Source organism: Erpetoichthys calabaricus, chromosome 4, assembly GCF_900747795.2.
Source record: "Erpetoichthys calabaricus chromosome 4, fErpCal1.3, whole genome shotgun sequence".
NCBI classification, from domain to species: Eukaryota; Metazoa; Chordata; class Cladistia; order Polypteriformes; family Polypteridae; genus Erpetoichthys; species Erpetoichthys calabaricus.
In genome coordinates, this window is record NC_041397.2 from 55,791,490 (window position 1) to 55,806,929 (window position 15,440).

Sequence of the window (15,440 nt, forward strand, 5' to 3'; positions counted from 1 at the left end):
ATTTTGTAAATAGCTGGTCAAAAATATTTAGATAACGCTTCAATTTCATCAACATTTTTTTGACAATGTTATAAATGTGAACAGTCCAAAAACAAGCGAATTACACTTTAGTGTAGCCTTATCGTTACACTACTTTTTAAATCAAGCATTCATTCCTGTCTTAATTTGCTTTCACTTATTGTTTCCTTGTTCCTGCATTCCACATGTGAGTTGAGATAGAACCGGAAATTCTTTTTTTTTTTTTTTAGAAAGAGTTTTAGTTATAAATACTATTCAATGATGTTCATTCATAGATTCCAAATTCTTATTTGCTGAGCTTCTTGTAAGGAGTTTTCTTTCAGTTTTGATATTTCCTAAAATAAAAAGAAATTCTTTTGCAAATGATCCACACTGTAAAGAAGCAGAATGTTCAATGTCATTTACTCTTTTGCTTATTTCTATAAAATGTTCATTTTTTAAAAGCAATTCAGAAAAAATATTTATTAAGAAAGAAGTTTAAGTGCAAATACATTGGTATGCAAGTCACCTATCCTTCTGTTTCTAGTTATAGTACCCATATGGTGACAGCAGTGGACACAGGGTGGGGATCAACTCTGTAAGAAGCAGTAACCAGTTAACCTAAGTCATACAACTTTAGGATAAGGAGGAAAACACAAATGCAATTAGTAGAGTAGTTATGTTAAAATATTACGATGCAGTTTAGGTTCCAATTGGCCACTGTGGTGCAGTGATGGCCAGTGTGATATACTGTCGAACCAAGTGGACTATAAATCACAAAGCTTTTGGTCCATGCTCAACCTCTGACCTACTGTGTGACAAGCAGATCAGTTAATTTACCTGTATATAGGTCTCCTTCTTCCCTGAAGGTGGTCTGTATTCCAAATGCCTCCTTCTGTCTTTTTGCCTCAAATTACTAAAAGGGGCATGGCTACTATGTTATGTTAAAAGTTACACAAGGCATCTGTCTTTCAAAGCAAAATCATACTTCCAAATAGGTTAAGTTCATTGACTCTTTTCTATTTGTTATCCTGCATTAATGTAAGCTAATGTAAAAATAGGTTTATATTTTTTTAAAAATTTAAAGTTAAAAGAATTTCAACATGCACATTTGGTTAACACTTTAGTGTTGGTACTGTAAAAATCAATTTATTACTCATTTACGCTTATGTAACAAGCCCTTAACAAAGAACTATTTTGGTGTTAATGACACTTGCAAAGCAACAGTAAATAGTCTGTTCATCTCTGTGCAGTGTGGCATCTGATATGCTGGAAAAATTACTCGTGACTATGATTGATTCACAAGCCATATATTGAGATATGCAATATCAAGAGAAATATGTCACACGTAAGACACATATGACTGTTCCAAAGTGAAGTTTTGTTGTATGCCACATTGCAGAGACGAATAACCACTTTGCTGATGCTGTGTTGCATTAAAACCAAAGAAGCCTTTGTTAAGTTCTTGTTACGTTAGATTAAATGAGTAATTGATACATTTTGCAGTATCTATACTAAGATGTTACCCAGATTTGTAAATGAATATAAGGCTATGCATCATAGTGCCTCAATTTCAAATCAATTTTTAATACCATATAAATGGAAGTTTGGTGATGTGTTCAAAAATTTGGTATTGCTATCGAGATCTAATTCAAAGACTTTCCAAATTTTGAGAAAAGTTGATTTTAGTGTGGTGTCTGTAGAAATGTATCTACAATGACAATTTCACAAAAAAATGACTTATCTTTTTCAAACAAGTTGCATAGTGTTCGTCTTGTGACGGGCTCCAGGTCCATTGCTTTTTTGTCCAGTTTATTTCTAGAACTTATCTATATATCCTTCAAAAACAGTTTGACCTATGTCTAACGTTAACTACTGTAGAAACTGTTTAATTTATTCTGGATTTTTCAGTCTCCTCAGTTTAGTGAAAGGACCAGGCCTTTTGATTTGCTAAATTTTTGCATAAGCAGCTTTTGAGATACATAATTTTTAAAAATACATGTACAGTATGCATGCATGAATGCACATGCAGCCATGAACGTGCACTCACACCCTCAAAGAAATTGAAAAGTCAGGATAGCTGACATGTTCATGGTAGTATTAACCTACCCCTGTACACACCTGTCTATCTATGCAGTTTATTTACTTCATCTGACCCAATGTCATTAGTTTCAAACTAAATATTAACATTCAATTTCCTGTTTATTTTAACTTTACATTTATTTGAGTACATAATAAATATGTACTAGGGGTGGGCTGGCGCCCTGCCCGGGGTTTGTTTCCTGCCCTGCGCCCTGTGTTGGCTGGGATTGGCTCCAGCAGACCCCCATGACCCTGTAGTTAGGATATACTGTAGCAGGTTGGATAATGGATGGATGGATAAATATGTACTTAATAGTATATTATTATACAGTGCAACCAGTTTTAATATATTGTAAAATCTTCTCTTGTATGCTTTTCTGTGGTACTCCTAAATGAAATTTACGTGGAAGTATTGTATGACCCTTCCATATTGATTTTTTGTATATTCTGCACAGTAATATGGGCTAGGCCTATATAGCTGTGAATCTTACCTTTTGTTTCTTCCAGGGTTTTTTAAATTGTTTTTTCATTTTCAGTTTTTCTTCTTACTACTAAAGCAGCCCTGGTACTTTTAAACTTCCATATAGTAATTTTAACTGACATTTTTTTTTTTTTACCTTTGTATATTTATGTAGCCCAGGAAGCTCCTCGACTCTTGCATAGCCTTACAAATCAGACTGTGAATGTGAGTAGCACCATTATTCTTGAGTGCCCAGCAACTGGAATCCCATATCCTCAAATTAGCTGGTATAAGAACAGCCAGAGATTACAACAGGGACCAGGTAGGAAGAAATAAATTTGCTTTTTGACTAAAATCATTTCTTATGTCTCGATTAGAAGAATACATTTATTATCAAATTCAATCTTATTTGTTTAAATCTGGAAACTGAATATTTCCCTAAAATAGGTCTAACGTCAGTGGAATTCTACTTTTTTTTTTATCCCACGCAAGGTTGAAAGTTTAAATGTCTAATATGTACAAGTTTAATACTGCCTGTGGTATGCTAAGAATGTATTCTATGCCACTGAAATATTCTGTGGTTTGCCTAATTTCAGAGAATAAAATGTATTTTTCTACACATCATTTGCATTATAATGCAAAATGTGTTGGGAGGCATTTTTCTTTAGTACAGTGTACAGTTCAAAACGTTGTTGATCTTTCACATCATTTGCTGTTGTTCGTGTTCCTTTTGATTGCTATTGCATTGGTCCCACTAATGCAAACAACACTTTTTTACTTGAAATAAACATTGCAGGGATGTATGCAGTTGGGCGACATTTACTAACACATGTTTGAATTGTTAATTATCTATGATCAAATATTACGGAGCCTCCAAGAGGGGTAAAATGCAAATTGTGCATGTAAGTGAGATAAAGTCTTCAATTCTGGGATCGTAGTAGTTATTAAATAATTGTTGACTTTGAATGACAAAAACATCAATAGTTCCAAAATCTTGGTGTATTACTTTTTTGTGGTTCCCTAAAAAGCAAATTTTATATGCAGAAAACATGTCATTATTTAACAAATGTAGTATGAATATATATATATATATATATATATATATATATATATATATATATATATATATATATATATATGTGCATTTAAAATAATGCTCATAGGCTGTCAAACAGAACATTGCCTCAATGTTACCTGATAAATGTTGTAGTCACATACAGTTTTCCAAATGTGCTTGTGCTTATTGACATATTGTCTCTGTGAGCAGTGCACTGACACATTCGGACACATGTATTCACTTCAGCCTGATCTGTTTTTTTAAATCATGGAATGAAGGCAGCCAGTATTGCATTATTTTCTTATAATGTGTTAAAACTAATCTTAATTAATGAAATTAGTAATATATTTACTATTGTGTCACAGGAATTATCCTAACTGTAGGCAGCAAATCATTAATTATTGAACGAGTCAAGGAAGATGATGAAGGCATGTACAGATGTGAAGCTGTCAATCAAAAAGGAACAGTGAAGAGCACTGCCTATCTCAATGTCCAGAGTAAGTGCTGTATGTCTAGGAGGACAACACGTTTGTCGCTAGGTTATTTTTTTCTTTATTTCTGATTTACTTTTCTTTTCCTTTTTATTGTGCTCCTTTCTAAGCTGCTTTCCAAAGTGGAGTACTTGCTATGACAAGAAGAGTGGGTAAGTGGTTGTTAACTGAATGAAAAGTGAATTCATTTAGCACATATCAATATGTTACAAGACCCATTGCCCATTTATATAAGGATCTGATACATTTATTCAAAACTGAGTGTATTCATTTCTGAATGTGCTACAGTACTTGGTGTTGCTGCTTGACAGCGTCAATGACCAGGGTTTGATTTCCACCAGATTTCTGATTTGATATCTCTCAGATCATTTGCTTAATGCTATTTGTCTAAAGATTTTCAGCAATTTTCACTGTATTTGCTTCATCAAAGATATTTATATAATTGAATAGGTTATTGGCCATAGATAGAAACTGGGAACAAAATTGGATGCATGTATGCTGTCATCTTTTTGGAATATATGAAAATATTTAATTATGCCATTTTATAATTTTAAAACCATATTTAATGAGTCTTCATTATGGAAAAGAATGATATTTTACAATTTTCAAAGTAACCGGTCAGGACAAGTTAGGGAGCATGCACTGCTACAGTGTGTTGCCACATCCACCACACAACAAATCAGCTCAGGATCCTGGTTGGCAACCTCCCAGGCAGACACACGACCGAGTCCCATCCTCCGGAAATAACCATCTATGTGCTGCAGCCAGGTGTTACTTGGGAGTCCGCTTGGCCCAGGCCAGCTGCCTGGATCCTCAAGAATGAGGATTCTCACAGCCGGATCACCCTTGGGGAATCGCATCACATGGACGTAATGCCGTAACTGACACTCCCTCACAATACAGATAATGTGCCTCATACTGGACTCAGAGAGTAACCACTCGTTCAACACAAAGTCAAACCAGTGGTACCCAAGGATTCTCCGAAGAGACACAGTAACAAAGGAGTCCAGTCTTCATCTCAGGTCACTGGATAGCATCTAGGGAATTCACTCCCAGGCTCCCGATTACCGGAAACTGCTGTAATTCCTAGGAAAACGGGAACGGCCAAGCTCGCATATATACCGTGTAAAAGTGTAAAAATCGATCAAGAAATAACAGTTATAGATGAAAATAATTAAGTGGCACGGTTTTTTGGCTCACAGTGTAGTGTGTTGCTCATTAATTCATTCAACAACAGACCAGCAGCAGTCAGTCTCCCGGCTCCCACTAAGACTGAGCACAGTGGACTGGGAGGTGTCTGCACTCCGCAGCTCATGAATGCCGGGACGGGGCAGAGCTCATTGACGTCTGTGCTGTTGACAGCTTTGAACAGCAACTTGACTGTGCCGCCTACTTCAGTGGAGGCACGGCGTGCTTTCTCAGCGGCTGGCATACTCTGCACGAAGGTGCGCTCTTGCCTGGACTACCGCACGCTGGACACGTTGTGCTTTCTACGCTCTTATTACTGCAACTAACTAGATACATGTACTTATATGACAGCATGAACTGCTTGTAGTTAAGGTTAGTCTTTTATTGGTGTCAACATATTGCAATAGTTTTATTAAAAATAAGTGTCGGTCGTTCTAAAACTGTTCACATGTGAGATGCCCGTGCACTGTGTCATCCCCGGAAGCCCGGGATTCCCGGGAATGACATGTGCGATTCCCGAAATTCCCGGGACTGGATAAACCCGTCCGGGAATGGATTCCCTAATAGCATCCATGTCTCGCAACCATATAGCAAAACAAAAAGTAACAATTTCAAAGTAACAATTTCACTATTTACAAAATGGCAGCATTTTATCTAATTGAATTCCCAATGAAACAGCTCAAACAGTTTTTATAGAGATAAGATAGACTATCCGATTATTTTTAAAATTCATTGAAAGGGGAAAAAAGATGGAAGGCAAAAGTTTATATTTGCTATATTTTCTTCTGTAATGTAATGAGAAGTCAAGCAAAATGACACCTTTAATTGGCTTAATTTAAAAGATTACAATATGCAGACTTTCAAAAGCTTGCATATTGTAATCTTTTTAGTTAGCTAATAAAAGGTGTCATTTTGCTTGACATCTCTTTACATCCATAATAGCTAACATGGTACAACACCCTAGTACTACTTCTGTAATATAAATACACCATACGAATGAAAATAAACAATAAAGTTGTATTGTTTCAAAATCTGAAAAATTAAAAATATATACTGTGTATACCAGCACTGTAGTCAATCTGATTCACTTTTCTTGAACAGGGCTGTGGAGCCTACTCAGAGGCTAATGGGTTTCAAGTGGGGACCAGTCCTAGACAGGACAGAAATTATTTTCTGAGCACAACAGAGGACATACTTACTACTATACATTTATATTGGACAGGTTTGGAACGACAGTCCATTTGTTAAAATTAAGTGTCTGGAAAAAATCTGCTTATACACAAGGAGGCATACAAACAATCAAACCAGGAATCAGGAATCAAACTCACTGTGCTGTTCTCACTTCACCCTTTTGCATTACATATCCATGCCTTCAACAACACAGAATGTTATTTAGAGCATTAAAAATTTACCTATATTGTCACTGACAACTTAAGGCTTCCATTTCCTCATTGAATTTCTTATTTAATTACTTATTTAATGGTTTATACATGTCCTGCGGTGGGCTGGCGCCCTGCCTGGGGTTTGTTTCCTGCCTTGCGCCCTGTGTTGGCTGGGATTGGCTCCAGCAGACCCCGTGACCCTGTAGTTAGGATATAGTGGGTTGGATAATGGATGGTTTATACATATAGCTTAATGCACACCTATTTGCCTTTTTTGAGTTTCATTTTTCTTTGGTATGAATAAAACACATTTCCAACTGAAAAATTAAGATAATATTAAAATAAAACATTTAAACTAAAGAAAATTTTTAATCCAAAATTACAAAAAGTTCTTGCCAGCTCTCAGTCACTAAAGAAATTCAAGAAATGCACACATGTTCAATTTAGATTTTAGTGTTTTAAGAGATATTCAAGTTTTGCAAATTATAAGGCAATAATTAAAAACATCAACATTAAAGTATTTTTAGAACAATATACAGAAATAATAATTGGAAGAAGTAATTAATTTCTTTACAAGCACGGTATTTTTTCCCTTGTCTCTTTTTCCTCATAGACAATCTCAAATCAAGCTTGAGTTAAGCAAACACAAAAGAAATGCTATTGATTTTACTTAAATTGCCTTTTCTCCTTCTTTCCATTTTAACTGTGATGTCTGTTTATGTTTTTGAAAGTATGAGGTTCAGACTTTCAAATGATTCATGTTGATGATTGTGGAAAAGGGTGATTTTTTTCTCTTTTTTTGTGTACAAGCTGTATGATATAGTTAGCTAAAGTGACCACATTACTCAGAGTAAGCGCTGTTAACAGTAAAATGAATACTCAGTGGTGCATGTCCTGTACCGTGTATTTTTGTGTACCTGAATCTTTCCTATATGCTTTAAGTAATAAATGCAATAACAGGTAATTGTTACTTTTTTGCCCTTAGCTGACCAGTTGATTTCAGAGATACCACGACAAGCAGTATCAATTCTAGTTAAAGTGCAGAATATAATAAAATTAAAACATGATGTGGGCTTGCAAATATCTTTATACATTACACATGTAGTTAAGCCTCCCAGTTTCTAACTGCAGTGATGATATTTTAACAAATTTAAAGTAAAATGCAAGAGCTTTACCTTCCTTAGTGATTTTAGAAAGCCTTAATTTCCTTTTGTTACTCATTGAATTTCAACTTGCAAATATTTTTGGATTTCTTCATCTTAAATGAATCATCTACAGGAAAAACACTTAAGAGTTAGTGGTAAGTGCATACACAATTAGAAATATCATGTTTGAATGTGAATCTCTCTGTATACTCAGGTTTTCCTTCCACCTCCCAAATGCATGCGTTTTAGGTGTGAGAATGGGAGTGTGTGGATACACTGAAATGGACTATTGTCTTGTATGGAGTCAGATCCTGTCTTGCACATGAAGTTTCCATTGAAACCAACTTGGATTATAACAGTTCACATAATATATATGGGGATATTTTATCAAACTGCTTGGTTTCAGGTCAAAGTTGTTTTGCAATATTCTTTTGCAAATTATTGAATTCTTATTACTTATTCATTTTCACAGTAAAAATGAAAAAACTAGGACACAGCAACAAAAGTGCCAAAGTACAGTTCCTTGCAGAGTACATGAAATTGAGTGAGATTTAGCAAAGCCATTTAAAAGACGTTTGCAAAATTTACTTGCATTTTTAAATCAGTTGTTAAAATGAAACATTTGAGATATTTGTATGAAAGTGTCAGTTAGTAATAATAATGTCTTTTTTGTTATTGTATTTATTTTTATTTAATATTTCTCTTTTTTTAATATTTCTCAGAGTCTCTGTATATCTCTTAGGTTTTGTGAGAATTTTTAGACAAAATGCTCTTTACTGAATGTCATTTTTTTTTGGTAATACTCACAAGAAGAAGGTGCACTTTACTATTGTTGGCTGCAAGCAAAAACACAAGAATTCACTTAAAAATCAAAGATGCTAAGTCGGTAATCATTACCAGAATGAGAATATTATTAGAAACCTCTTTTTCTTGGCAAGTCTTTAAAGTAATAATAATAAAATTAAAAACAAAAGGTTTCTAGACTGGGCATCTTAACGAGTTATATACGCTATATTGATTATTAATGGGAGGCACGGTGGCACAGTGGTAGCGCTGCTACCTCGCAGTTAGGAGACCCGGGTTCGCTTCCCAGGTCCTCCCTGCGTGGAGTTTGTATGTTCTCCCTGTGTCTGCGTGGGTTTCCTCTGGGCGCTCCGGTTTCCTCCCACAATCCAAAGACATGCAGGTTTGGTGAATTGGCGATCCTAAATTGTCCCTAGTGTGTGCTTGGTGTGTGGGTGTGTGTGTGTCCTGTGGTGGGCTGGTGCCCTGCCTGGGAGTTTGTTTCCTGCCTTGCGCCCTGTGTTGGCTGGGATTGGCTCCAGCAGACCCCCGTGACCCTGTGTTAGGATATAGCGGGTTAGAAAATAGATGGATGGATAATTGTTAATTAACTGATCAATATTGTACGGCTGATTTTCATATAGCAATTAGATACTGAAATGTCAGAAATTAGTTACATTTTAATTTGAAAATCTCAGTAATTGTTTATTTTTGGAATCAATTGATATTTATGGTATACTGCCCATTCCATTATATTTTATTGTTTTAGACCTCTCAAACAAGTCCTAAGAGATTGTACTTTGGTAGGAGTTTTAAGTTAAAGGAAGATGTCTATTTGTGACTAAACCATGTTTGAAACATTTTTGAAGGAACACTAAGCCTTGTACAAAACAGGTTCTATTGGATTAAAAACAGGGTATAAATGAAAAAAAATATTTACCTGTGAGCTCTCTATTATTGTTGTAATTGTGAAAGGTATATTATACACACTTTATTTGTATTTATATACAGTACATACAGTGTGTGTAAAGTATGTTTTGCTACAAAAGTATTTGCCATCTTGGACTTTTTAAATATATTTTATTGTCTTGTTATATGGAATATTAACCGACTGCATTTTACTTAGCTTTTTTTCCATAGACCTATACAAATAATCTGTTTTGTCACAGTGAGTACTAAATTATACACCTTCATTTTAATTATAAACAAACATGTCTCATTTCAAAGGTATTCATCCCATTGGCTATGATGTTTGTAGAAGTTGCAGAATTCATTAATGGGACTAATTTTATGCTCTTAAGGTGTATCACAAATTTACCAGGAAATTTTCAAGACATTGAAAATATAAGCTACAGTGAAGTCCACTATTAAGTAACAGAAGCAATATGTGATAACAGTAAATGTATATAGAGAAATACTGTATGTCTACAGTTTTTGACAGCTTAGATAAAAAAATCTCCTGTATGTGCCATTTATGACAACAGTGACACAGATGCTTAAGAAAATGTGTGCTACTGGCAAGGGTGGCAGAATTCTAAAAATATTAAACATGCTTAGAAGAAATTGACACTACAGTTTGTGAAAACACAGTTAAACCTTCAGTAGACCAGGTTTAAAGATTCCATAGTCTGAGGAAACAACACTGATCAGTAGGCCTTAATGTTATGTACTATATTTAACACAGCATGCACACTGTGGGGACGCTTCTCTGAGTGAGCTCTTGAATGATGAGTGACAATGGCAGACAAAGTGAACAAACTGAAAAAAAAAATCCTAGTACAAAACATGGTGCAATAATCACAGGATGCAAAAGAAGATTGTTCTCCCAGCAGGACAATGACACAATACGTGTGGTCACAGCTATATTCAAGAAGCATAAAAATAAATAATAATTCTATTAAAGCTTGTTGAAAGTTCAGGCCTTGATTCAACTAAGAATATATGGCAGAAGTTGGAAAATGTTGTTTTGTTTGGAGTTTAAATAATGTTGCAAAGAACTATGTTAAAATTCCTTTGTTTATAATTTCTTCATTTGAACAGAGTCTATACTAAATACTTACCTGAGAGCACTATAAGTGCAGGGCAGTCTGTAGAATTTAGTATTTTTCTGTTTGTTTCTTTATTTTATATATTAAAATCAGGATAGTCATTTAAAGCTATGAACTTAATTTTTCCATTATTTAGTGTGCCGGCTACAGACACTTAAAAGTATAGAAATAATTATATTCAGTCATTCAGTTTACCTCTGTGGTTTTCAATATTTTTTAATGTCAACTAGAAGCTATGTCATAATGTCAGGATTAACTAGAATGTTGACATCCTTTAAAAGTTGCAATTGACTTAGCCGCGTGCCTATTATATCTAAACAAAAATTATGATGTAATGTAGCTAATTAAATAGTTTCATGTCTGTTCTCATTAAGCTTTCAAAATCTCCAGGCGAATATCCCTTACCCAGACTGAGTTAAATGGCTTCTGGTCAGTTACTTTGAATGTTCTAGTTTACTGTTGATAATTTATAATTATTTTAAAAGAATCTGTAAAAGTTGGTTTCCATTTTGACATCAGAGTTTAAATTTTTATTGTCAAAAAAAAATCTAATATTAGTTTACTCACTATAAAGAAGTCGAGGGGGGTATTTTTATCAGATTATGTTTTTTAAGTAAGCAAAAATATTAGATTTTGTTACTAAATGTGATTTCTGTTTCTCTCGTCTCATAGATACCACAGAGAAATCCAATCTGGAGTTAATAATGCTAACATGTACTTGTGTTGCTGCTACACTCTTCTGGCTACTTTTAACCCTCTTCATTCGCAAGCTCAAAAAGGTAAGCTTACACAATAAGCTGGAAGTGAAAGCTTTCTAAGTTACAAAATAGGAAGTATTCGGTGACATAATATAAATAACTTTAAAGGTGCTTAGACATAATATACTTAGGAAAATAACAACCAGTACAATAATAAACCCCAGACACTGAAGATTTGTCTACCAAGATTTCTTTCGAGTTTAACAATAGAAGTTTCAGTATTCCCACACTTACTCTTAATGTTTGTTGTGTTGACTTATTAAAAAGAGTATGCATGCTCAATTGTTCGGAATCTGCCCAAGACCAGTTCTTTCAGTTGATAATTTAAAACTATTTTGCCCTTATTCCTGTCATTTTGTATAAACACAGTAAGACAGCATACCTTTAAAAAGATTAAATTAAAAATTCAATACTTTAAACTATGGGAGTGATTCTGGAAACTGGAGCATTCAAACAATCCAGAAACTCTGGAAATACATCGGACAATATTGTAGAAATTCTGAAAATAAAACAAATGTAAGTAGTAGCCCATATGTGCTCAGACTGTCATTTCTTATTTATTGTACTTGCCAGGTCGCAACAGTTTGTTGCAATCTGCTAATTACTTTTTTTTTTTAAACTTTTTTACCCTATGAACTATATACTGCATGCTAAATGGTCAGGTTAATTCAGAATCTAAAAAGAAATTCTTAGTGCAGGTACCTTGGCATTTTCCAATTTAAAAATTTTCACGCTTTAATTAATCTTATTAAACTTTTGGAATTAATTTAGATATTGCTTATTAGATAATAAATAGTATAAATTACAGTTATTTTTAATACACTTTCCTTTTTTTTAGTACTCTACAGTCAACTTTGCAAAAGAACTACAATTACTGAAAAATATTGAAATTGAAATGCCCAGGGAGCCGGTAATTTAGAGCATCAACTGATCTAAATTACAGTGATGTAAAATGCTTTAACGCAGTCTTTGAGTAAATACCTTTGCTAAGTTATTATCTGAAACATGATTCTCACAGCTTGTTGCTCTCATGGTTTTATTCGGTTCTACAGTAATAGTAATCTGTTTACAAAAAACATATTTTATTTCACATGAGCACCATCCAAAATATTTTGCAGGTACAAGTTACTACCTGGGCGGCACGGTGGCGCAGTGGGTAGCGCTGCTGCCTCGCAGTTGGGAGATCTGGGAACCTGGGTTCGATTCCCGGGTCCTCCCTGCGTGGAGTTTGCATGTTCTCCCCGTGTCTGCGTGGGTTTCCTCCGGGCGCTCCGGTTTCCTCCCACAGTCCAAAGACATGCAGGTTAGGTGGATTGACGATTCTAAATTGGCCTTAGTGTGTGCTTGGTGTGTGGGTGTGTTTGTGTGTGTCCTGCGGTGGGTTGGCACCCTGCCCAGGATTGTTTCCTGCCTTGTGCCCTGTGTTGGCTGGGATTGGCTCCAGCAGACCCCCGTGACCCTGTGTTTGGATTCAGCGGGTTGGAAAATGGATGGATGGATGGATGGAAGTTACTACCTGTAACAAACTTAACAATAGATTTTTAGAGAAAATACCACCATTGTTTACTGTAAACCTATGAGTGGTCTTCCAGCACCAAGTTATACTTATTGCACTGACCTTCTGATAGTAAAATAATAGTTATTCCCATATTTGTGGCATAACTTTAGTGACTACATGCTCTGTATTTAACATAACAGGAATAACTGGGCCTCTTTGGATCAAATGCTTAAGTAAAATGTGGGTCTGATTCATCATTTTCTAAACAATTTAACACAGAAATGATAAATATCAAGTCAGTTGATTTGTGTATATAATGAAAAGCAAAAATGATGTATATAACCAAATCAATCTTTATTTTACATTAATAATAACTGATTAAATGCTCCCCACTTAAAAGATCTTCTGTCCACCCATTAGCATTACTGCTATGGGTGTGTGATAAACTATTTCAATAGAATGTTTTTCATAGCTGACCCCTACACTATGTAGAAAACAGAATATTATTATTAGTTTAGCTCACAGAAAGAGAAAGGAAAGGCTGCCAAAATTAGTCCAGTGACCTTCCTGTGGGTGGGCCAGAAGGATCTTTTGTATGTAAACAAGAATAGAATGTTTTTTTTAAAGATTTTTAATGCAATAGTACTCACAGGTATAAATAATGAAAAATACTTTCTTTATATGCTATGCTTAAAATATGTAGTATCATTAGAAAAGTCTAACTATTTCTATGAAGGCACTACATATACTGTATTAATATTTTTCTGATCCTGTCAATGGAATGAAGTTTTTTTTTTTATGGAAGTAGGAGTGCTGTTCCAATGTAACTAAGTAAACAGAAACAGCTCTTGCCAAAAAGCTGAAGCAGAAATGGTTTCTCTTTTCCAGATTTCAATAAAGGATTCCAGCTAAGAATTAGGTATACTATTGTTATATGTGTTCTACTGTTATTATGCAGTGGGTGTACTGCTATTATAAATAGAGAAAGACATTAGCAAACATTGTTGTATCTCTCTGTGTTTTGTAGCCAACTTCAGCAGAAACCAAAACGGACTACTTATCTATCATCATGGATCCTGGGGAAGTTCCTTTGGATGAGCAATGTGAACGACTGCCTTATGATGCCAGTAAATGGGAGTTTCCAAGAGAAAGACTTAAGCTAGGTAATACAAAGGATCATTCATGTCACATTCCTGTTGATATGACTGTGACCCATTTCAAATTAAAGCAGATACCAGATTTGATTTTAAAATAAATTCATAAGAATTGTAAGAAGGTCATTTAAAGTTAATACACAGTTCTCATAAAATGCAATTGTTAACACAAATATTGGAATCACCTCACACAGAGATATACAGTGGCATATAAAAAACCTTTATATTTAGTAGCCATATTGCCAAAACATAGACTTTTGGAAGTTGATTTAACTTGTGATGTTCTTATCCAGGTTGGAGAAGGAATAAAGAACAAAACAGAAGAACAGATATCTCCCAAACCTTAGGCTACAGACTGGCCTATAAACTTAAGCATATTTAAAAAAAATGTCTCCTATATAAGTATTTTTATAAAGTGTAAAGTGTATGAATACAAAGACCAAAACACTAAAGAGAGTAAACTATTATATCCCAGACTTTCCCAGGTTGAACCTTGCAGTTATTGCAATAAAGCAATGATATCTTTTGTACATTAACCTTTACAGCCCCTGATGGCTGTGTCATGTTTTTGCATAAATAATGTTTTATTTCAGGAACATCCATCTAATTTTGCTTGCACCAAAGTATCTCCACAGATTGAAACTAAGCAGAGTAGGATATTGTGTCTCCACTTACTTGTGGGTCATTCCATGTCACATCAACCAATGGCCCATGCACTTCAGACTTAAAAAAATCTGGAAAAATTAACAGGTGTACCCATGTTAGTCAGGAGACACCCTATATGTTTTTTTTGATATACATCAATACTTTCCAAGATATAGCCAGTTTACCAAGATGGTGCGTGGGGGTATGTGGATTTTATCCTGCCTCATTTTTTCATCAAAGTTCACAAGTCAATAGCTCAAGAACTAAACCACAGAGCAGGCTCAGACTTTGCACGCTGGCACATTAATTGGTATATAGTATGTGACAAAATTAAACATTTGGTCCTGATGACCCTGTATGGTTAAAGCAGCCTCTTGAACTTGACCAAAATATAATTTGAGTTTTTGCCTTAACTAGGTTTAGGCCTCAGAAACACATATTTGTAACCAACACAGACTTTTGATTTTTTTTTTCCTTTTTCAGATCACTATATAGGCATTCTGAAAAAGCAAAAACACAAAAGTAAATGTATCAGGGTTTGAACCTCAGACCTTTGAAATCCAATAAATTATTTTGGATTACATTTTTAGGGCACCCAAACAGCATTTGGGAATGTGCAGATAATTCTTAAAACATTTTAAATTTATTCTACATTGTCCCGCTCTTTCTCAAAACACAATCCTTACTTTTCTTATCCAAATCTTTCATGTTTATTTTCCATCCTAAATATGCCATGTGTCAATAATTGTAAT

At 34.6% G+C, this 15,440-nt stretch overlaps 1 protein-coding gene across 3 annotated transcripts in view; it reads left to right on the plus strand.

Moving 5' to 3' along the window:
• flt1 (fms related receptor tyrosine kinase 1) overlaps nt 1-15,440 on the plus strand; it is a 170,924-nt gene that overhangs the window by 101,583 nt on the left and 53,901 nt on the right. For 2 of the 3 annotated variants that reach the window (XM_051926511.1, XM_028799484.2), the window contains exons 14-18: nt 2,715-2,861; nt 3,962-4,093; nt 4,198-4,239; nt 11,306-11,412; nt 13,917-14,052. In XM_051926511.1, the coding sequence (XP_051782471.1) occupies nt 2,715-2,861; nt 3,962-4,093; nt 4,198-4,239; nt 11,306-11,412; nt 13,917-14,052 (564 nt within the window). The remainder of the gene's footprint in view (nt 1-2,714; nt 2,862-3,961; nt 4,094-4,197; nt 4,240-11,305; nt 11,413-13,916; nt 14,053-15,440) is intronic. The other variant, XM_051926512.1, reaches the window with a different exon arrangement.